Source organism: Oreochromis aureus, linkage group 7 (genome assembly GCF_013358895.1).
Source record: "Oreochromis aureus strain Israel breed Guangdong linkage group 7, ZZ_aureus, whole genome shotgun sequence".
Classification (NCBI taxonomy): Eukaryota; Metazoa; Chordata; class Actinopteri; order Cichliformes; family Cichlidae; genus Oreochromis; species Oreochromis aureus.
This window is the reverse complement of record NC_052948.1, coordinates 22481830-22506293: the sequence shown is the minus strand read 5'-3', so window position 1 is coordinate 22506293 and position 24464 is coordinate 22481830. Positions and strand designations below refer to the sequence as shown.

The 24464-nt window shown below is 41.4% G+C and overlaps 1 protein-coding gene across 3 annotated transcripts in view; it reads right to left on the bottom strand.

Moving 5' to 3' along the window:
- The window catches only part of pik3c2a (phosphatidylinositol-4-phosphate 3-kinase, catalytic subunit type 2 alpha), a 51322-nt gene that overhangs the window by 14850 nt on the left and 12008 nt on the right, over positions 1-24464 (bottom strand). For all 3 annotated transcript variants that reach the window (XM_031731819.2, XM_031731820.2, XM_039614702.1), the window contains exons 3-11: positions 15992-16089; positions 14562-14722; positions 7463-7583; positions 6272-6383; positions 6051-6130; positions 5002-5065; positions 4383-4529; positions 4250-4283; positions 3772-4012 (exon numbers count right to left, since the gene is read on the bottom strand). In XM_031731819.2, the coding sequence (XP_031587679.1) occupies positions 3772-4012; positions 4250-4283; positions 4383-4529; positions 5002-5065; positions 6051-6130; positions 6272-6383; positions 7463-7583; positions 14562-14722; positions 15992-16089 (1058 nt within the window). The remainder of the gene's footprint in view (positions 1-3771; positions 4013-4249; positions 4284-4382; positions 4530-5001; positions 5066-6050; positions 6131-6271; positions 6384-7462; positions 7584-14561; positions 14723-15991; positions 16090-24464) is intronic.

The following is a 24464-nucleotide window of genomic DNA, read 5'->3' as shown; positions in this document are numbered from 1 at the left end:
TCAAACCTTCCAACAAGTTTACTGATAAAAATACTGACAGTAGTGCATACATGCATACTGCTATTATTAAGCCATGAACATCCATCACAGGTTATGCGAGTCAGCCTGATTACCTTAATCAGAACAAAAGCATGTATTCAAGGAATATATTTAGTACCTGCCCACACAGAACTAAAAAAAAAAAAACATAAAAAAAACCTTTCCCAGACTTTCTCAAAGGCACCTCAGTGATATTCATATCATAGATTCAACCCACTACCACTGTGTCACTTGTGTCAAGCAGAGCTTTGCTAAGATCACGCTCTAGAAAACATCTTTTGTTATGACAGGGAAGAAAGAAAAGGAGAAGAACAAACCCCCAAACAAAACAGGTATATACGATTACATTTCTGCTGCCTTAATTCTACTGAAGAGTCCCAGAAACCCATGATTAAGCCAAGCTATGAAATACCAGGCCCTGAAACTGGCGCCAGTTGTACCTGTGCTTGGATAGATCAAAACTATCTGCTGTTAAAAAAAAAAAAAAAAAGCATAGACAAGTGCAGTGTTATCAATGCTTGCAAACCATTAGACCAGAGATAAGGTCTAATCAGCTCACACCTTTGTGACTGAGCCTGTGACTATATAAAACGCTCTAATTTAAGTAAGACTTCCGTTTTCTTGATATAAACTAACAGCAAAAAAATAAACTGCATCTTCAACACACTGCATCTTGGATGCATAAAAAAGTCATCCAGTATTTTATTTTTCACACAAATCTGTTTTCAAAAAGTGATTTCCACAGGTGCACCAGAGCATGTCCTTTCTACCCAACAGAGAGAAAGTAAATTTGAATGGCAGTGGTTGAAACTGAAGGTGCCGAGTGGATGTCACATGTCCTATCTGCAGCACAATCTAGTTGGTGTTTTCAGTAATGACTTTTGATGCAGACCATATTCTGTTGTATACTAAATGAATAAAATGTACATGTAAATAAAAGCAAACTGATAATGTACTTTCACTACAACCAGCCTCATCTGCTGCTCAGAGCCATCTGTGCTGGCAGCTCTACCACTAGCCATGGTGTCTCAATATGCTGGCGATGCCGTGGCCTCTACTGACGCTCCAGATGGAGGACATGCTAGCAACAACAATGCCAAACGCTCAGCTTCAGTAAGGCAGCACTGCTATAACACCACAACACAAACATACTCAGCCACTAATCCGGGACCAGAAATATTGGAATCACTGTGTCCCTCTGCTATAAATATTTTTGGAGGGATCCTCGGAATAACTGTCACTGCAGCAATGTCTGGTGCTGGCTTAAAACAGCTGCTGGAAGAGGCCGAGCCAGAGTAAACAGGCCTATTATTAGGCAGTTCCTCTCTTTATAAAAGGCCTAAATGGATGACCAGAAAATTACTATTGAAGGCACACTGCAAAAATCCAAAATGAGAGATTAAAAACTCTTCCTGTCTTACAGTCAGGGTTACAGCTCCTTTTTTCTTTGATACGAGCATACAAATTATTTTCAGATGTTTAGAGATCCTAACGTGGAGGGGGCTTGTCAGAAACGCCCTGATGCTGTTCACCAATGCGTGACAGAGCTGGGAACAGAAAATTCGGTTCAACTGTGTTCCAGACACACTGAAACTGGACACTGACATGGAAAAATAAGACACGGGGAGCAACACCAGTGCCATTTGTTTAGTAGAAGTAAACAAGACATTCTGTGACAGTACAGTTTGAGTGACTACTGCTTATTCTGGCACCAAAGAAATATGCTCCACATTCCTAGCTGCTAAACAAATTGTTATTATATAACACCACATTTGTTGAATCTTATATTGCTATTTGCTAAAAGAGAATTTATCGCTTTTTTGTTCTTGTAAGCATTGCATGCACCTGCAAAATGAAGCAATTATAATTTCACACTGCTTTCCACCGCCTTCTGTCTTCCTTTGATCTTATCTTGCATAAGTAAAACTGGGTGAAGTGTGGGTGGTACTAATAATACCAAGCAAGTGGGTGATTGTTCATCCATTTGTTCTTACCTATAGGTTTTAATTATCCTACAGGAAAGAATAAAGTTGTTCAAAACAGCAGCCTGGATAAGGTTTGGCAGAAAATAAAATGTTTTGTTGCAACAAACTTCAGGTTTCATGTGGTTTTCAGCTGTATGAACAAATGACCAGCAACTGGATTATAACAAAGAAAATACTGAACTTTATTCAAATGAGAAATTTGTACTTTGTAAAGTGTGACCTACTGTATCAATGAGCAGGAGTTAGTTTGTTACAAACACCCAAAACATGTAGTTTTAATTAGAGATGGACCGATCCGATATTACGTATCGGTATCGGTCCGATACTGACCTAAATTACTGGATCGGATATCGGTGAGAAATAAAAAATGTAATCCGATCCATTAAATATCAAAATAACACCTCACAAAACTTGCGACACGACGTAACTCGGCTCATAACCATAGCATGTCAGAGCAGTGTGCCACGTGATTGAGCGGCTGTGTGTATTTGTAGCCTCCTACCAAACCAGCATTTCATCTCCGAGGAAGTTATCCCAGAGAGAAGTAAAGCAAGTGTGTAAGTTCATCTCTGAATGTTTGTAAAGCGTTCCCATGTTAAGCTTAACAACCGATATATGGAGCGACTGCCTCTCTCTCTCCCTCACCTTCCTGCGGCTACTTCAATCGTGAAACTGATCAATGATCAGCTGATTGGCTTTTCTGTCGCGAGTCCGTCTCTCTTCTTTGTTTTTGGCCCACTTTGCACCAGAAAGAGGAAACCAGCGGCTGAACAACAGCAGCACGTTTAAGCTTGATAAGCTGTTGTTAGAATGTATTTAATATTACTTTCTACACCAGGATCCTTTTCTACGTAGCTGACGGCTGGTAACTGTGCAGGGGCGGATCTAGCAAAGTTTAGCCAGGGGGGCCGATAGGGCATGAACAGGGAAAAGGGGGGCACAAAGACATACTTTTCTTTCTTATTCTCATTTAAAATGTCTAGCTTTTAATAAATAATTATCTGAATCTTACACCCAAAGTTTTAATCTGATGTAAAATGTATAGAAGTCCATTACTGTATATAGTAACTGTTAAGTCTAATATACCCTAGTAAGCTATAGTACTTTTTCCTTTGGGAAGGTACCATCTGTGCAGTCTGCAATTCTGTTGAAGAAAGATGTTGAATCTATTTAATTATTCTTGAAAAATAATTTATTTCTGTGTATTTTTTTTGACCCTGCATCAAATTAAAGTTGATTACGTCGATTAAGCATCATGAGGTGGAGGGTGGGGGGTGGTTCCCTATTTTTTTTTTTTTTTTTGCTGGGAGTTTGCAACCCTATTAATTAGGTTGCTTAATATTTCTGCTAAGTACTCTTTAAAATACCAGAATAGGGAGGATGGAGCAGGTTTAAGTTTATTAGATTGATCAGTGTTGCTGAACTATGAAATATTTTGGGTGCAGTGTATTTTTTACATACAGGTATAACAGAATAGCTTTAGTGTTGTTGTTTATTTAAACTTGAGTATGAACTTATACAAAATGCAGCAAGATATTAAAAAAAACAGTTTTATTGATTAAAAAACACACAATATCAGATTCATATCGGTATCGGCAGATATCCAAATTTATGATATTGGTATCGGTATCGGACATAAAAAAGTGGTATCGTGCCATCTCTAGTTTTAATAGGTGTCCCGCATAAATATAGTCACTCCACCCAGTATGTTTATATTCAGATCTGCATTCATCCACTGAATGCTTACCTGCTGACCCAGTTGGCTGGTATGCCGTGCAAGGCGAACAGCGTGAACTGAAGGTGGTCTGTGGTGCCAGAAGCTTCTTTGCTTCTCCTCGCTTCCACAGCGTCTCCATCGGTAACCTGGGGCAATGGAGGGGAGCGGAAGGAGGAGGATGGAGGGGAGAAGGAGCGCAGGTAGAGCTTGGCCAGGTCATAGATGGCCTGTGTTAGCAACGCCATGCTTTCCTCCACAGGACTGGTGAGACCTGTGGATCCATGTTAGGTCAATATGTTATTAACAATGCATCTTCAGCTCACTGTCGCAGTGTGTTATAGATGGGAGAGCAAACACAGTACATGACTTTAACTTCATTTTCCTTAGACTGCAAAAAATTTGCCAAAATTGTAACACTTTTCAAGAAAAGCTGTTTCACTGTAAGGGGTGACAAAGAACTTTGAGCTGAGCTGTTTGAGTCTCACTGTATATTATTTATAGAACTTACCATTTGATGACTGGCAAGATGATGTCGATCCCATCTAGAAAGGAAAGCATGTTGGTCTTAGAAAGGCAAATGAAACTAAGTAATGGTATGAATGAGCTAGCATGTGTATGTTAAATATATATGAAGAGCCAACCATGGGTGAGCGTGTCCTGGGTAAATTGACAGAGTGTTTTAGTCTTTTGACTGCCTCTGTGATGGCTTGGGTCTCCACCTCATCTAAAGCACAGCACATGTTCTTTACAGTCTGCACCAGCCGATCCACTGTCTTATACTGGGTACTCTAAACATAGACACAGAGCAGTTTAGTACAGTAACAAACTTCTGCATGCTAAAACTGCATCATTTAGTAAACATTATTTAGTTCTGGAGAAGGTAGCTCAAACACATCTTGAAGCACTCATCAGCGACATGCCAGTTTTAGGGTTGTATTGTCTCACTCCCCCATTCAGGCTGCATTCAATTAACCCACAACAACAAGCAATGGCTGAAAAACATTTTTCTAGAAAACTACCTTCCAAGAACGACCTGGTTTACTAACATGCATTTCAACAGACACAAAAACGGGCAGGAAATTTGAAAACAATGTTTGGGGTATTTTACGACACTATTAATTTTTATTAGACTAAACTTTGAAAATGCGGTATAAGTAGCTGGCTTACACACTAAAGAGCCAAATAAAATTTCATTATTTCTCTCTTTTTTTCTCTTTTATTTTATTTTTTTAAACAAACTACCATCCTAATCACACGTACCTCATTCTGTAGGCAGATGTTGACTTGATTGTGATAGCCTTCCAAATAATCGGCCAGGCCTTGTCTGCATGAAGAGACACAGATATTAGGTGTGATCAAACAGTTCTTGAATCAGAGACATTAAAAAAAGACACAAAAAACGCTCTCCAAAAACAGATGAACCTCATGTGATTTAAATTTGGCGAATCTCCCCATCAAGACAATCTTCTTGCTGACTTTTGCTTTTAGTGCAGCTGCCATTTCTAGATCGCTCTGTGAACATTCTGCTTGTGTGTCTCTCCATCGTTTTAAAACCATTACCTTTCAACTTAATTTCCATTTTGGGGAACGCAATGAAGTAGTAGGGATACAAGTCTGGTGAGCAAGATGGGTGGTACGGGACAACTGTGCTTATGTGGCAATAAAAAAAAAGAAAAAAAAATCATATTTGTTTTCAATGAGTCGTGTTTGACAAGTGCTATAGTTCTTCTCCCTTAGACACCTCAGGAAATTACATAGGCGATATCGTCACACTGCTGCCTTCTTCTCATTGAATGAAAGCTGCTGAAAACTGTTCCATTCAGAGCTGGGGACTCAATTTTCAACACCATCTGATCCTCCGAATGAAACAAAGTCCTTTTTAAACAGAAATGTATATTTGCTCTCGGCATACATTTGAGAACCACAGAGGTAGGCAGAGTGCACAGTAAGAAAGGGGTGAGAAAGAGACTCCCGGGGAGCAATCTAAAAATAGCAGCAGCACTGGAAGCCATCCAGAGGAGCCAGTGAAGTAGACTTTGAAAGAAAGCCAAATTAATATCAGAAGAAACCATATGTTTCTTCTGCTTTTTTTTTTAAGGCTGGCATCAATAATTTTTTAAATCACATCTCACTTTTGATTTATTGTGACTGAAAACCAGGTCTGGAAAGAGCCAAGAGATGATTTAAAATAAGTAAAATAATAGGAGGAGTGAAAATACAGGACTATTTATGCAACTGAAAATGGAATACCAAGTCTGCTTGTTCTGAAGTTGTTTGTAATATTTTTAACTAATGTAGGATGCTCAGACCTTGTGACATTCTCCTTAAAAGGCCTCTCCACCAGGCCCAGGTACTTCTCTAAGTCTATGGTAGACTTGTCATCTTCTGCCTAAGAAGAAAAAAAAACAGCAAAAGTCTATCAACCAAAAGTATATCAGTCAAATCATGATTTTACCATATGAAGACTGCATGTTGTTGATTTTCAGGAGTGGGAAAAGAGCCCATATGATAAGATGACAGAGTAACTCACAGTGCGTGCCAAGTCCCTTCTCATAGTTGAGTGAGAGAGCAGTTGTAATGTGATCTCATTCTCCCACTTCCTGCAGTTCTGAACGTACTCATGGCTGCCCAGGCTGTGTTTACTGTGGCACATAGTGACAGATAAGAAAGGTTTAAAACAAAGAAGAAAAGAAAAAACAAACAATTATATGTTAAGAATATTATAGAGCAGTTGTTGAAAACATTTTAAAGGAAGGTTTTAACAGAAAAGAGTTAACCCACTGACACTGTATACATTTCTCTATAAGACAAAATAATATTTGCTTATTTTTGTGCCTATTTTTAGCAAATGGGTCATTCAATGAAAACAAAATCAATCAACACCAGTGACAGTGTTACAGACCGTCGAAGTAAACGGAGGTGGGATGAAAATTTGCACTTATTTTTTCCAGCACTTTTGAACCATAATAACTTCCCAACTACAGGAGATAGACAGGGCTAAAAAACATGTTTAAGCTCTGTTATAAAACTGCAAAAATAAATAAATCAGCATTTTTATACCTGCAGTGTCAGATTTTATAGGGAAAAAAAAAAAGTTTCTTTTTAAGTTCAAGTCTTTTATGTCTGTGTGACAAAAACAAACACTGGTAGCTCACATGTTTTTATCCATTTTTGAAGAAAACTCTGAAAACTGTATTTTTGGTAAACTCTGTAGGATCATATTATCAAGCAGGATATGGTGCGCGTCAAAACAAGTTACCAGTCTCCTTAAAGGTCTTAAAACACATGTTGATACCAGACCCATCTTTTTTACTAATACAGTCATAATTTACCTTGCTAGCTTAGAATACTAATAATCCAAAGATGTAATCCATAACAAGAATACAAGCACTTAAACATTCAAACAGCTTATGTTTAAAAGTATAAAGTGATGGTTACATACATAATGATTTTACAGTAAATAGTATTGTAGTTCTGAGTGTAGCCAGTGGGAGATTATTAAGATTTATTCCAGCAAATGGTCGTGCAACAAACACAGCATTAATTTAGCCAGCAGTTGATGATGACAGATTAAACATGTTGCCAAGACAGGAGACTCACAGACAAAGAGATGAAAGAGAGAAACTGAGAAAGAGAGAAAAAAAATGCATGAAAAAATAAACTTATTAGAAACTCCTGGGAGAAGTGGCATTTCAAATGCCAGTGTATTAGAAATACTCACTTTTGTAGCACTTCCTCCCGGCCACAGACTTTGAGCAAGTAGCTGGAGAAGTCTACCTTGTCCAAGTCATCATGGACCCAGCACAGAGTCTGACTGATCAACAGCTCCACTGGAGAACTCACTTAAGGAGAAAAAAAAGGCATGATTATTATCCAGAGACAATAATGAAGAAAAGGGAAGAAGGCAATCATGAAAGAGAGGTAAACATGGAGGAGAGACAAAAGATGGAAAGATCAACAGACGGAGAGGGAAAGGTAATTATGGAACAAAGATGAACACACTACCCACTGGGTTAGCTAAAAAAATAAATTTGGAGCATTCCCAAAACAATTTACCACAGCATATTGAATAGCTGACAAACAAAAAATGACTATAATTTGAATTAGAAAGATTAAAGGTAAATAGCCAGTTCCAATCTTGCCTTTTTTGTGAGACTTGACCACAATAACTTTCTGAGGCTGTTAAAAAGCTGCTTTTGCAGGTGGGGGAACTGAACTCTTATAGTGATCAAAATTCCTTTCTAACCACAAAACACATCCTCCCAGGTTCTGAACAGCTCGTGTTTCATATTTCAAATCAAACCAGTTCTCGAATCAAAGGCATTACCGCAGAATACTGTGAAATAATATTAAGTGAGGGGGATTTTGGGTCAGCCCTGGGTGTTTGCGTGTCCTGCGATACCTGATGTGTCAGGCCAAGCGAAGATTAGGTGGAGAGCGTAACTTGACACAGCAGATTATTCTGCCGTTTACCTACTTCAAATGAGTTTTTAAGCACACTGAATATACATAAACATAGGCTGACAGATAAAAAGACAGACACAGACTCTTCACACAAGGATACATCTAGGCGTTGGATTAAGTACACATGCTCAGGTTACTTAAAAGAAGTTCATATTGACACACACGGAGCTGGACCACCCCTGCCTAAAGCAATAACACACCACCCTCCACCCTTAGGAGGAATGGTGAGGCTTTTCTTGTCGCTTAAGCTAGCACTGCAATGCCTGTGTGGCAATGGTGGTCACATATGTGCTACAAGAGCATTTTGTAACAATGCAATTACACAGTCCATGCCTCATTTTGGAAGTATTCTGAACTGGTAATGGAATTCCCAGCGGGCATATTTGAGGGCACAAGTTACAAGAGGAAAAAATTCCGACGTCAAATACTGTTAACCATTTCACACATGACTGGGGAATGGTGTTGGTCGAGTCACACTCGAACAAAAATATTAATGGTTGATTTAGTGCACGTGCACACACACACACATAGAACCGAGAACAAAGTGAGACCAACGAAAGTTACTTTTTGTTACAGTGCATGTCAAATCCCTTTTATGTAGGATCCAAGTAAGAGGTTCAGAAGTCACTCTGCACTTGTTAAATCTACAAGGCAAAGATCATAAAGATGTGAAGAGAGGAAACAGAGATTTATGTTTCAGTAACAAGTCCAACTGTCAGAGAGAATCAAAGAGGGAAAAAAAGAAGAAGAAGAAGGAGGAGAGAAAAAAAAAAAAAAGAGCCCCACAACAGCAAAGGAAAAACCACGATTGGAAGGAAAGTAGATGCTAAAGCATAACAGAAAGTGGAGGAGTTCAAGGCTGAGAATTAAGGCATACTGTAATGGTGATTCTATGATACTAAGAATTTCACGCCATCAATCCGTCCCGTGGGGGCAGCAGCCTAAGAAGACCTCCAGACTGCCCATCTCCACAGCCACCTCCTGTAGCTATTATGGGGCGAACACCATGGCATTCTCAAGCCAGCTGAGAAATGTAATATCACCAGTGTGTCCTGGGTCTAACCCAGGGCCCTCATTCCAGTGGGACGTGCCCAAAACACCTCACCTAGGAGGCATCCTAGGCAGAAGGACTGGAGAGGCCTGACAGCTTTCAGAGGAAACCAATTTCCATTGCTTGTATCCACGCTCTTATTCTTTCAGTCACTACCCACGGGCCGTGGCCAAAAGTGCGATTGGTAATGCAGATTGAAGAGTACATCTATAGTATCTAGGGATGCACCGATACCGATACTGGTATCGGGTATCGGGGCCGATACTGTAAAATGTGTGCGTACTCGTACTCGTAAAAGTTAACCGATACCATGAACCGATACTAATGTAGCCCGCATTTGGGAGTAGATACTCATAATTCCCATGGACTTGAACGCCACGGTAACATAAGGTGTTCACAGTTATGTGAACCTTATATGTAACTGTACCCTGAATTTAATTTGCCCTGTAATATGTCACAAGGTAAATACAGGTAATTAGAGCAATCAAACTGTTATGTTAATCATAAAGTATTATTTTATGGTATGTAACTCTGAAGGAGTTAAAATATTGTTCAGAGTTCTAATTTTCTGGAGGCCCGTGAAGGTAGCATAAACGGGACCTGTGTATCTGTTGCAATGGAGGAGGAGAAGAGAACGGCATGGAGAGATGCACCAGGTTAGCTGAGCCAAAGTGAGAGACTCGGCTAGTTTTACTGAGGTTAACTAGCACAAAAGAGTGTGTAACTAGAAAGCTAACCGTGTGGGAGCTTCGCAACAGAGTGTGGGTGAAGTGACTTTTTGTTTCAACGGTCGCACCACCGTGGAAAACTGTGTTTCCAGCTACGATCGCCGAGGCTAAAGGCTAGCCCGGACTGCTTGGCTGCACCACGGAGGCAGCCGCTATGGACTGTCGGGGAGCTGGACAGTGACGGGCTAACGTGCTGTAGCAGAGACAGCATCGGGTCCGCAGGGAGTGGATTTAGTGTGGGACTGGTGAACGGCGACCTACCGAGCAACGGAACTGTAAGTCAGACTTTTGTGCTCTTACTGGGGAGAAGAGGATTTTCTCCATCGTCCAGCGTGAGCAGCAAACAGGCCTGCAACAAGTGTGAATGTGAGTGTGTGTGGGGCCCATGTGTGAATATTGTATGTTTAGTGGAGTTATATAACGTGTTTTGGAGTGTATATTAGTGAGTAACTTACCAAAAGGTGATAACATAAGTTGGGTTGTTTAATATAATTTGAAAGGGAATTATTTCATTTATACAGTGTATTTCATTTGGTTAAGGAATTGGAATATCATTTGAGTTTAAAAAAGGGATGTGTTGTACAGTATTTGTCTCTGCCCTTACCTTACGTTCAGTAAACGTTTCGTTTGTGTTAAAGAGTTGTCTGGGGTCGTTTCTTTACTACTGGTTAAGTTTAACTTGTGTGTGGTAGAAGTATCGGATTTTGTACTCGGTATCGGCAAGTACTCAGATCCAAGTATCGGTATCGGATCGGTTTGAAAAAATTGGTATCGTTGCATCCCTAATAGTATCAATTCACCACAGCAGACCGGTACATCACACTCATTACTGCATATGCTGCACCAATCCATCTGTCAATCTCTTGCTCCTTTTTCCCTTCCTTGTGAAGGAGACCCTGAGATACCTAAAATCCACTTGGCAACTTATTCCCGACTCCAAGTGGGTACTCCACCCTTTTCCGGTCGAGTACTATGAGCTTAGACTTCTAGGTGCCAATTCCCATTCCAGCCACAGCCAGTTTGATTTCTGCATCTTAGTTTAGTTAGACTTTACGTATTAAAAGTTCTTTCTGATATGTGTTTTTTTTGTGTAGGTGAAAGATTTAAGAAACATGGGGTTGTCTCCTCTCCAACATCCTCCCAGCAACAGACGACAACCCAGGGCTCTTAGAATTTAACTTCTGTCATTCTCTGCATATTTACTTCTCACTTCAAGCAATTCTCATTCTCTTACGCAAAGTGTGTACCTTTGTCATCGAGTTTCTTCATAAATATCATTCTTTGTTTTCTTTCCTTTATAAATCATCTCTTTACTCCCTTTCATTTGTCACATTTTTTGCTCCGTCCTCTTTTGTAATTCTTAAATGTGAAGACGAGCTACTGAGTAATAAATAAGAGAAGATGAAGATCAAATAGAACCTGTGAAGAAAAGGAAAAAAAATGAAAAGAACGAGACAAGAAGGTGCAGAGCGGACAGGAAAAATTTCTCATGTGGCATTTTTAATTTGTAGTTTCTAAAAAAAGAAAGGACAAGACCAAAAAGTGGGGGAATGAAGAAAAACACTGAGAAAGGGTTAGGGTTAGAGTAGGTTAGGGTTAGCTTTGAGTTGAACTAATGAAAAAGACATCACACATGGACAAAAGAACCCTATTTAGAAAGTGACTGTGGCTTTTAAGGAGGTGAAATTAGCTGTAACAGGAAGACAATGTAAACTATGATAAGAAGCAGGAAGCTCCAAAAAGCAAAAAAGTATTAGATACGTTTCTCATAGGTTTTTGACTTTGAACTGGGCTTTTCAGAGTGGTGCCTATGTCATAAGTTCTAGGTCATAAGTAATACATACGGACACACTAAGGCCTGAGAACTTGTCTATCTCTAAGAAAATAAATTTGGTGTTAAAACAAAATAAGTGTCATGTTTATTTTTGGGGTATGGACACAGTAAGATGCAAAATATCCTAGATGTACACTCACATACAGACACACTGATTCTCAAGGACCCAGACAGTGGTGAACTTGGTCACGCAGTTGGAATAATATGTCTAACAAAAGTGCGCAGTGGACTGCCTGACAGCCTCCAGTGTGTTTGGCTTCAGATCCTTAAAGACATGTCAGTCAGAGCGGTTGTAGATTTGTATGTGAATAAGGAGGGGTCAGCCAATTACAGCTCCCCAAATAAACAGGGAACTAAACCAAAATCCTTAATAGGACCTTGAGAAGGGAAAAAACACCAAACCAAACAAAAACTAACTCCACTTCCTTTTACCCAACATGGCTACTGAATGGTGAGGGGACAAACCTTTATCTGTGTGGAAAAGGAACATAATATAATTCCCACGACAGAAAAAAAATGAAAAGAAAAATGTGTGTGCGAAGAGTTTGGCAACTGTGAATGTCGTTTCCTCCTTCAGAGCTCCCTTATCTGCAATCGGAGCTGCTTGCTCTTAAAGGCATAGGAGCACAAGTTTCCTTTTTAGCCGATTCACATGGTGTACCATCGGTACAGGAATTTGGCAGGAAAATTGCTTCATTTTGCACCAGGAAGCACTGTTTTGAAAGTCGCTAAGAATGGATCAAGCGATTGTCTGAAGAATCTGAACCACAGGACTGAATCATTATCAGTTTTTCAGCTTTCTGACTGACAAAGACATTGCCCATGGACCCTCTACAGCAGGGGTGTCCATAGTCCGGCCCGTCCATTTTTAATTGGCTCTCAAGTAATTTTATAAATAGAATAGAAAATGGCCCGCACTTCAACTTTTGCTTGAGTGTATTGCACTTCTTAGTTTTAACACCAGGGGGAGCTACTGTTGATAAAGGCAGTTGCTCTACCAAAAAGGACAATCACAGAAGAAATTTACCCCAAGTTACCAAACATGGCAGAACCAAAGAAGCGAAAGGTAGAAAGTGAGTGCAGAAAATTTCAGACACAGTGGGAGAGTGAATATTTCTTCAAAGAATTAAAGGGGAAGTGTGTCTGTTTGATCTGCACTGAAACTGTGGCAGTTATGAAAGAGTATAATGTACGACGTCATTATGAAACCAAACATCAGGCCTATGCATCCTACACTGGTGCTGAGCGAGAGCAGAAATTAAAGCAAAGGGTAGCTATCCTGCAGGGTCAGCAACAGTATTTTTTTCGTGCTCAAATTGTCCAGGAAAAGGCTCCAATAGCAGCTATGAGGTCGCCCAACTCATCGCAAGACATGGCAAGCCTTATTCAGATGGAGACCTCATAAAACGCTGCCTCGTTAAAGTCACCGAAATAATGTGCCCGGAAAAAGTGCAGGACTTCAACAATGTCAGCATGTCCAGAAATACAGTTGTGCCACGCACTGAAGACTGTCAGCCAACATTAAACTGCAACTGTCTGATAAAGCTGTGCTTTTGATTTTTACTCCATCGCATGCGATCCAAGCACTGATGCCACAGACACCGCACAGCTGCTAATTTTTTTTTTTGCGGGGAGTGGACGAGAGCACGAGCACTTTAGGTGAGTAAAAAATATATTCCACAGTACCGGTGTGTTAATAAGCATGCATGTGCAGGTACACATGCTTCAAATATCAATAATGCGCATCAATTCTGTCACTACCCTGCTTTTTGCGCACCACTTTCTTATATGCGTTTTCTTGTTAACACACAGAGTACACACCGCTGTGCACAGCGCGCGCACACGCAAAGTCAGCTGATCTCATCTGATGCAGATTTGCTCCTTGATCAAGTGACATTTGTCCGGATTTTTGGCACGAGTGGCGCACGATCAGCACCGCGGCTGGATGGCCCGATTTACATACCCAGCGCAGCTGATACTCACCAGAATAATTTACTAAAATTATATGCACTCCTGTTATTAAGTCCAGTTCAGTCTGTTAATGTTGATAACCGTTTCAAACGAACGTTAATAGGTGTGTTGCTAAGCCTAAGAACTTAAATAACAAGCTTGAAATGTACCCGTCCCATTTTCCCCTTTATTGTTTTTTCTCTGTGCTGTAAATCTTCTGTCCAAGAAGAAATCTGCTGCTGTTCTGAGAATGAGCTACCAAAGCTTTTTCTGAATAAATCAATAAAGATCCATTTATGGAAAGCTGTGATGAAGGCAGTTTTGTCTTTAATTATATTCAACAATATAACACATTTGACCACTTTTAAATGATTTTTCTAACTTTAATACACTACAGTTAAGGTTATATACCTAATTTCTAGTAAGTGGCCCAGCCCCTCCTATATTTTTATGTATGTGGCCCTCCGTGAAAAAAGTTTGGACACCCCTGCTCTACAGTAAGGAGATGTGCCAGTGTATAAACTGGATTTATGACAGTAGCTTTTTTTGTTTTTGTTTTTTTGCACTAACACAAACTTTTTGGGCTTCTTAACAGGTTATTATGCGACAATTTCAGAACAGTTGGAGATCAAGCTCATAAGCTAAAATAAACTTGACACTTCTTTAGTTCCTTCATAGTAGCATTTGTATCACGTGACATATCAAGTACATATTCTGCCCTTTCATCCGGTTAAGAACTGATTGAAACATGGCTCATACAACAGACAATTTCTTACTTCGTTCAAATGCTTACCATCACAGGTGAAGGTTACAGGCTGCTGAGAATCAGAGATTTCGATAGAAACCTTGACAGAACAGCTATTATCACCACCACCATTTCTCTGGGTAATGACAGGGCTAAGGATGAAGCCAGGGTTGGTTGCAATGTCATCATGAGGGAATTTGGAACGGAGGCTGGTAGGGGGGAGAAAAAAAATTAGTAAAGAAAAAAAAAAATCAGAATAGAAACATGCAGCACTTTCTGCTCTTCATATTTTGGTCTATTTGGCCAGTGAAAATACATTAGGGGAAGCCAAGGCCAGCCAAACAAATGAATCAGATGGCTTGGATGAGACTACTAAATGCAGGATGGGCAGCGTAACAGGAAAAATGGATGGAGGGGAGAAAGGAGAGCAAATCTGAATAGCACATTATGATTACACACATGGAAAAGATCCTATAAAATGACTGAAAACTAATTACTCTCCAGTCCCAAGAAGCTTCCATAAGGCCTCAAATTAGTTATCTGTAAGTGTCTGATGTTGACAGACAATGTTATGAAAAAGCCCCCCCCCCCCATGTTTTCTCAAAAGAATCCATGCAAACTATTTGTTGACCCACAAGCATGGAGGGAAGTCGTTGGGCAAACAACAGTGGGTGTTGACTTTATTAACACAATGAAAGTGGATTCTCCAAAGAGAGCGTCATCTTTACTCCACCCAAAATAGCTACCGGAGTGAGAAATTCTGTACAGCCTCAAGCAATGAAGAGAACTGAAACCATACAATTAAGCAAATGCATGCATGAAAATGTCCAAGTATGCACAAATGCTATATTTGGTAAAACCATCTTTTTAGGCAGTCACAACCAACTAAAAGTAATTTCTGTGGCCGTGTGCTTCACTGCCTACAGTCCGTGCTAAAGGGGGAGCCTTTGGATCAAAAAAAATGAAACCAACATCAAAGTGCAAAAAACTGCAGTTCCTGTAAATGTCACTTAAGACTGTCTTAAAATTGACAGAATCCTACATGCCTAACTAAAAATGTTTATTTATAGCCTGGAACACAAAAAAGGAAGCCTTTGGAAACTGTGGATTGTTTCCTTTATAAAAACTCTGAGGAGGGTGAATAGATGCTTCAACAGACAGGTGTTTCGACAAAGGTAGCAGTAGCCTACAAGGACTCCCCTTAAACTTAACTATTGACTTGTGACTCCACTCTTTCATCTAAAGATGGTGATTCTTTTGCTCTGAAAACCAATATGGCCAAGAACTGAGACTGCAACGAGTAACATCATGGTAGCTACATCCATCATTTACACCATTTTAACTTATCAGTAGAACTAATGGCTCCAACTTGTGAAGATACTGTGGTATGTGAAATGTGACTTTGTGAGCAGTTTAACAATTTTTCATATTTATATTTAAACATATAAGAAAGGCAATGGCAAGCAGAGGGATCTTACGATGCTATGTCTTCACAGAAGGCAACGATCTCCAGGTTCTGTGCATCCTGTTCTTCCAGGGCGTCATTCTTTACCAGAGCGTTTCCTTTTCCCTTCTCCTACAGGAGCACAGTCAGATAAACATGCAGATACAGAGTCAGAGAACTAGAATAAAACATGAATGACCTACTTACATATTTCAAAAAGAAGGAGACCACAAGACGAGCAGGGCACAAAGAAAGCAGCGGGGGTATGGCTTTAGTGGCATTCGCTTTTAGTATGTTCAATTAAAATCTCCACATATCAGTGTAAAGGTGCTAAGGTTTAGCAATGCTAAAGGTCTTCACTGTGATTTGTTTTGATTGTTGGTGGTGGTGGACTATTGAAAGGGCAGTTTTATTAAAGACAGCTCAGAGCTATGAATCCTACATGGAATGAACATGTCAACAATGGCAAAAGCTTGACACCTATATAGTTTCCCAGCTATTTTATGCTGCTGCCTCTTAATCTATGGTCAAGCAGTAGTTTGATTCAAGTCAAAATAAACATGACAACAGCTGAACTGGTTATTTCTTACACACATTTTTTTTCTTTTTTTAATCTCAAAATAATTTTAAGAAGTGAGAGTTCTAAATTTGTCTTGATCCAGCTCTGTCACTCACAACCCAAATCCCGAGACAGCCCACTGGGAGTTACTCCAAGATTCCTGGAGGCTGGCCCAGTGCCGGGAACTCACAGTTACACTGTGCTCTTAACTGTAGTTCGACTGCCAGCAGCCGAGGAATGCACTTCCTGTGGTACAGGAAATGAGAAGTGAAAGGGTCCTGCCCCTTCCGGTGCTAGGCTCTAGGCGGTCTAAATAAAGTGCTCAGTCATGCGTTGGAAATCTGTGACTCTGACATCATTCCCAATGAAGTCTGAGGACTGTGGGAAGGGAAAGGAAGAAAAGGGATGAAAGAAATATCTTAAATGCCATGATAAGAGTTTGGTTCTCCCCTCAGAGACTTCTGAGGAATTCTGAATCCAGTTTTTTGAGGAGCTTCGTGGGGAGTATGGAGCTGAGCTTCTATGTTTTGATGACAATAAAACTGGACAATTAGCCTTTTTATAGCTTGTAATGTCCTGCTAATTTAACCCACACAATTCCTTTTACGGGAATTTTTTTTTTCCAGATCTTCTTGAGCTGCTCCTGGATCAAGTCTTGTGGGTTTTATGGAAGTCATCACACAAGACTTGTGTAATGATTGAATAATTAAACGATGCAAATTAAAAAAGATTTTGTCAACATATAAATGAAAAAGAATAATAACAAACAAACATATGGTAACAAAGAGAGGGAACGTAGTCAGAACTGATTGGATTGCACTACCAGAAGGCAACATTGCAAACATTGAGGACAGCTACAAGTACCTGGGAATCCCACATGCAAATGAAAACCACTGAGAGGCCGCTGGGAAAGCTGCAACCACCAAGTACCTGCAGTGGGTCAGGCAAGTCCTGAGGAGTCAGCTGAATTGTAAGAACAAGATCATCAACACCTACACCCTGCCGGTGATCAGGTACGCTGCTGGGATAATAGGCTGGCCGAAGGAGGAGATGGAAACCACTGACATCAAGACAAGGAAGCTCCTGACCATGGATGGAGGGTTTCCACCCCAAATCCAGCACCCTGAGACTTTACGCTAAGTGGAAGGAGAGAGGCTGGGGGCTTGTGAGTATCACAATCATTGTCTAGGATGAGACAACAAACATTCAGGAGTACATCAGAAAGATGGTCACAACCGACCATGTGCTTAGTGAATACAGGCAGCAGAAACCCAAGAAAGAAGAGGAGCAAGGGGAGGAACCATCATGGACGGACAGGCCCCTGCACAGTACAGGGAGTGCAGAATTATTAGGCAAGTTGTATTTTTGAGGAATAATTTTATTATTGAACAACAACCATGTTCTCAATGAACCCAAAAAACTTATTAATATCAAAGCCGAATGTTTTTGGAAGTAGTTTTTAGTTTGTTTGTAGTTTTAGCTATTTTAGGGGGATATCTGTGTGTGCAGGTGACTATTACTGTGCATAATTATTAGGCAACTTAACAAAAACAAATATATACCCATTTCAATTATTTATTTTACCAGTGAAACCAATATAACATCTCCACATTCACAAATATACATTTCTGACATTCAAAAACAAAACAAAAACAAATCAGCGACCAATATAGCCACCTTTCTTTGCAAGGACACTCAAAAGCCTGCCATCCATGGATTCTGTCAGTGTTTTGATCTGTTCACCATCAACATTATGTGCAGCAGCAACCACAGCCTCCCAGACACTGTTCAGAGAGGTGTACTGTTTTCCCTCCTTGTAAATCTCACATTTGATGATGGACCACAGGTTCTCAATGGGGTTCAGATCAGGTGAACAAGGAGGCCATGTCATTAGTTTTTCTTCTTTTATACCCTTTCTTGCCAGCCACGCTGTGGAGTACTTGGACGCTGCGTGTGATGGAGCATTGTCCTGCATGAAAATCGTGTTTTTTCTTGAAGGATGCAGACTTCTTCCTGTACCACTGCTTGAAGAAGGTGTCTTCCAGAAACTGGCAGTAGGACTGGGAGTTGAGCTTGACTCCATCCTCAACCCGAAAAGGCCCCACAAGCTCATCTTTGATGATACCAGCCCAAACCAGTACTCCACCTCCACCTTGCTGGCGCCTGAGTCGGACTGGAGCTCTCTGCCCTTTACCAATCCAGCCACGGGCCCATCCATCTGGCCCATCAAGACTCACTCTCATTTCATCAGTCCATAAAACCTTAGAAAAATCAGTCTTGAGATATTTCTTGGCCCAGTCTTGACGTTTCAGCTTGTGCGTCTTGTTCAGTGGTGGTCGTCTTTCAGCCTTTCTTACCTCGGCCATGTCTCTGAGTATTGCACACCTTGTGCTTTTGGGCACTCCAGTGATGTTGCAGCTCTGAAATATGGCCAAACTGGTGGCAAGTGGCATCTTGGCAGCTGCACGCTTGACCTTTCCCAGTTCATGGGCAGTTATTTTGCGCCTTGGTTTTTCCACACGCTTCTTGCGACCCTGTTGACTATTTTGAATGAAACGCTTGATTGTTCGATGATCATGCTTCAGAAGCTTTGCAATTTTAAGACTGCTGCATCCCTCTGCAAGATATCTCACTATTTTTGACTTTTCTGAGCCTGTCAAGTCCTTCTTTTGACCCATTTTGCCAAAGGAAAGGAAGTTGCCTAATAATTATCCATCCATCCATCTTCATCCGCTTTATCCGAGGCCGGGTCGCGGGGGCAGCAGCCTAAGCAGAGAAGCCCAGACCTCCCTCTCCCCAGCCACCTCCTCCAGCTTATCCGGGGGAACACCAAGGCGTTCCCAGGCCAGCCGAGAGATATAATCTCTCCAGCGTGTCCTGGGTCTGCCCCTGGGCCTCCTCCCGTGGGACATGCCCGAACACCTCACCCAGGAGGCGCCCAGGAGGCATCCTTGTCAGATGCCCGAACCACCTCAACTGGCTCCTTTCGATGTGGAGGAGCAGCGGCTCTACTCTGAGCCCCTCCCGGATGGCCGAACTTCTCACCCTATCTCTAAGGGAGAGGCCAGCCACCCTTCGGAGGAAGCTCATTTCTGCCGCTTGTATCCGCGATCTCGTTCTTTTCGGTCACTACCCACAGCTCGTGGCCATAGGTGAGGTAGGGACGTAGATCGACCGATAAATTGAGAGCTTCGCTTTTACACTCAGCTCCCTCTTCACCACGACGGACCGGTGCAGCGTCCGCATCACTGCAGCCGCAGCACCAATCCGTCTGTCGATCTCCGGCTCCCTTCTCCCATCACTCGCGAACAAGACCCCGAGATACTTGAACTCCTCCACTTGGGGCAGGAACTCATCCCCGACCCGGAGTGGGCACTCCACCCTTTTCCCGGCTGAGAACCATGGCCTCAGATTTGGAGGTGCTGATCCTCATTCCGCCTGCTTCACACTCGGCTGCGAACCGTTCCAGTGCGAGCTGGAGGCCTTCACCTGATGAAGCCAACAGAACCACATCATCCGCAAAAAGCAGAGATGAGATTCTGAGGCCACTGAAGCGAAAGCCCTCCGCCACTTGGCTGCACCTAGAAATCCTGTCCATAAAATTATGAACAGAACCGGTGACAAGGGCAGCCCTGGCGGAGCCCATCACCCACCGGAACGAGTCCGACTTATTGCCGGCAATGCGAACCAAACTCTTGCAACGGTTGTATAGGGATCGAATGGCCCGTAGCAATGGGCCAGACACCCCATACTCCCATAACACCTCCCACAGGACACCCCGAGGGACACGGTCGAATGCCTTCTCCAAGTCCACAAAACACATGTAGACTGGTTGGGCAAACTCCCATGCACCCTCGAGTATCCTTGAGAGAATAAAGAGCTGGTCCAGTGTTCCGCGACCAGGACGAAAACCGCATTGTTCCTCCTGTATCCGAGGTTCGACTAGCGGACGAACTCTCCTTTCCAGCACCCTGGCATAGACTTTCCCAGGGAGGCTGAGGAGTGTGATCCCCCCTAATAATTATGCACACCTGATATAGGGTGTTGATGTCATTAGACCACACCCCTTCTCATTACAGAGATGCACATCACCTAATATGCTTAATTGGTAGAAGGCTTTCGAGCCTATACAGCTTGGAGTAAGACAACATGCATGAAGAGGATGATGTGGACAAAATACTCATTTGCCTAATAATTCTGCACTCCCTGTATGTACCACCGGCAGATAGAGGAGGTGGCTGACATCCAGAAATCCTACCAGTGGCTGGACAAAGCTGGACTGAAAGACAGCACAGAGGCACTAATCATGGCAGCACAGGAACAAGCTCTGGGCACAAGATCCATAGAGGCTGGGGTCTATCACACACGGCAAGACCCCAGGTGCAGGCTGTGTAAAGACGCCCCTGAGAGAATCCTGCATACAACAGCAGGGTGCAAGATGCTAGCAGGGAAGACATACATGGAATGCAAGTGGCTGGCATAGTATACAGAAACATCTGTGCCGAATATGGCCTGGAAGTACCGAGGTCAAAATGGGAGACGCCCCCTAGGGTGGTCCAAAATGACCCAGCTAAGATCTTGTGGGACTTCCAGATACAGACGGAAAAATTGGTGATGGTTACCCAACTGGACATAGTGGTGGTAGACAAACAGAGGAAGATGGCCGTAGTGATAGAGCGAAGCGATACCGAATGACACCAACATCAGGAAGAAGGAACACGAGAAGTTGGAGAAATATGAAGGGGTTAGAGAAGAGGTCAAGAAGATGTGGAGGGGGAAGGCAACAGTGGTCCCAGTGGTAATCGGAGCACTCGGTGCAATGACTTCCAAGGTAGGCAAGTGCCTCCAGGAGATCCCAGGAACAACATCTGAAACCTCTGTAAAGATACTGTTCAGGACCATCAAGCTCTCAGGTCTCGGGTAGAGGACCCAAGGCCAAAATTTGGGACCAAAAATCCCTGCAGGGATGAAGTAGAGTGGGTTTCTGCCCTGCAGTTTTTTGTTCTCGAACTTTGTCTTAGTTCTTAAATCTTATCATCTACACATTACGCTACTGGAGAACAGTAGCAAATCTGTCAACATGCTATGTCTGAAGAAAACATAATTATCAAGGTTGACTAAAACAAAAAATAAGGGTCAATTCTCTAACCTGAAAAGTACTGAGTGATCACATTTTCATATGTTTTACTTTCCGTATACGTGAAGGAATCTCCTTTGGAAGAGGAAAAAAGATTTAAACAGCAAACAAACAAAAAAAAAATTCAATAAATAAATAGAAGACAAAGAGAGTGAGAAAGAGAAAGGTATCAAACGAAAAAAAGAGAATGAGGCTAAAAAACGGTCTGGCTAAAAAACAAAATAAACCCAAAAAACAGGATCAAAATGGCAAAAGGAAAAAAATGCGAGGAAAGGAACAAAGTAAACCTCAGAAACCCAGCAAAGAATGAGACCAGTAGAGCATATTGAAAGTGTTTATGTTTGCAGCAGGATTGCTGCACCAAAAACAAACATGAGCAGATAATCCAATGAGGTCGTGTGAGCTGATAGTCATAGTACAACACACTCACACTCACACACACACACACACACACAGCGGGCTGTACAGTGAGACAGGCCAGTCTTTGTTTTGCTTGATCAATTTTGTTAGACCCAGACTGAGAGATCCTGGTGTCCAGAGTCATGGGAATGGCTTCGTATGCTTCACGAGCTGATTAATCTTTGATGCTCCGCCTCCTTTTACTGTGATGTTTGAAGACATTGTGTTTCTGGTTTTACAGTCAGAGTACAACAGATTATGATCGTCATGGTGGCTGGGCTTAAGGGACATAAGGAGTATGCTGTGGGACTGGTCACATCAAACCTGTCAGTCATGTCTTGAACCATTACTTTCATCTCAGATTCTTACTGTGCAGTTTGAGCTTGTTAATGACAAATCAAATGCAGTGCTAAAGACCAACTTTTCCTCAAATATACTGGTGTTGCCAAATTTCTCCAATGAACGCACCAGCACACAAACTAGTCACACACCTTTTCCTTTTGGCACAGCATGGTGTTATTCAACCTTGCACGCTAGCTTTATTTGCATAACCTAGTTTTGCATTGATGGTGAGTCGATACTAGATAAAAATGAAAAAAACCTTTAATATTAAAAGGTCATGGATCCCATGGCCCTTCTGCCATAAACAATGGCTGACAAAATAGGTAATGTCTTAAAAAAAAAAAAGAAAAAGAAAGAAAAGAAAAGAAAAGAAAAACAAAACAAATATGCCTTTGTTTTTGCCAGCTGAAAAGGAGCTGGGATAAGTCGATTTTTCTCCAACTTCAAAAGGAGATTTTCAACAACATCGGTTACCAGCGTTGTCTCACAGCGAGAAGTTCAAATACCGTCATCAGGTCAGGCTTTTCAGAGCATAATTTGTATGTTTTTCAAGTGCCCATGTGGGATTTTTCTGGCTACTCTGACTTCCTTACACATATCCCAGGACCGTCATTTTAGGCTAACTGGTGACTAGAAAAGTGATATATATGCAATAGTATAGGGAAGTAATGGTATCGACAGAGAATGTTGCGATCTGCAGTGTTAGCCACTGAAGTAGCTTATGTGAACCCCTCCCTTTGAAACTGCTGACCTTCACTGTTGCTTTCAAAGAGAGGAAAAGCCAGACTACAAGCAAGATGACAGCCAGCTGCTGCTGATGTTGGGATTATACTCTGCTGTGTACATGAACACCATGAATAATGACTTCTTTGAAGGCCACCTGAATGGCATAACCATAGATGCTGCACTACAATTTTAGTGTCTCTGTCTAAAAGAACCTTCCTGCTCATTCATTTTGGCGCACACAGGCTCAAAAATTACATGAATGTTTTTTTCTGAAACCCAGCTTTGGTGAGAATTTCTTCCAGCTAACAGACAAAAAGACTGAAACTTGTTACAAGTTATTTCTCGAAACATTCCAAACCTGCTGAGAGGTTTGGAAAAGCTAGAAAAATAAATACCTCTCATATAACCATCCTGAAAAATGTCACTATTGGCTTGATTCAGTTCGGGGAGAGGCTTGTTTGTCCTTGATGTCACGCATCAGTTAGTTGGCCACATTCTGCTTCAGACTGAGACACATCAATTATAAAACACAAGAATCCTGCTTAATCAAAATGACATAGATGTAAAACTATCTGTAGTTTTTCCTGGGGTTATGCAACAGTTATACAACACAGGCATACTAAATAACACTGAAAGACATACAATTTCAGTATTATCTTTCTCAGCAATTGTTTAAAGAGAGCACCTAAGGGCTTGAATCTATCTACTTTTTACCAACATTAAGACAATGACTGACCAGAGTTATTTCTGAAGATGAGCAGCCATCTAAGGAATGCGAGACACATGGCCTAAATGTATCAGAGCACTTCAACTAAGTTCTTGTCGGACGGTCAAAAAGCACCTTTCCAATGTCACAATTTGTAGCTTAGATGATTTTGATGAATGCCTTCAGGAAAAAAGTACTTGAAAGTCTGCCTTCAGTCACAATCAAACATTTACTTACATTTACTAATTTTTCTCTAGGCTAAAGCTAAGCTTTAGCTTTCTCTAAAGCTAAACTTGACAAATAGTACCAACTAATTCTGGCCTAGCTGACTAATATTAGCATTCAGGCAAATGGCAAATACTTTGACCCATATTTATGTGCTGTACCACATTGATTTTACACTGGTTGAATGTTCGATGAACATGTGAAATGGTGAAACACTTTTAGAACAGTTCATTCTTAAGGGTGGACAGACAGAAAAAGACTAGCATGGATCTAACAATTAGAAACCATGGCATGTCAATGACAAATGTGATGTGTAGTGTTGACAGATGAAATAACTGGTTACCAAGTTATGCAGCGATAAAAGCCAGCACCAGAGGGATACCGCTGGTTAACATATAACCAGGTGGTGTAGT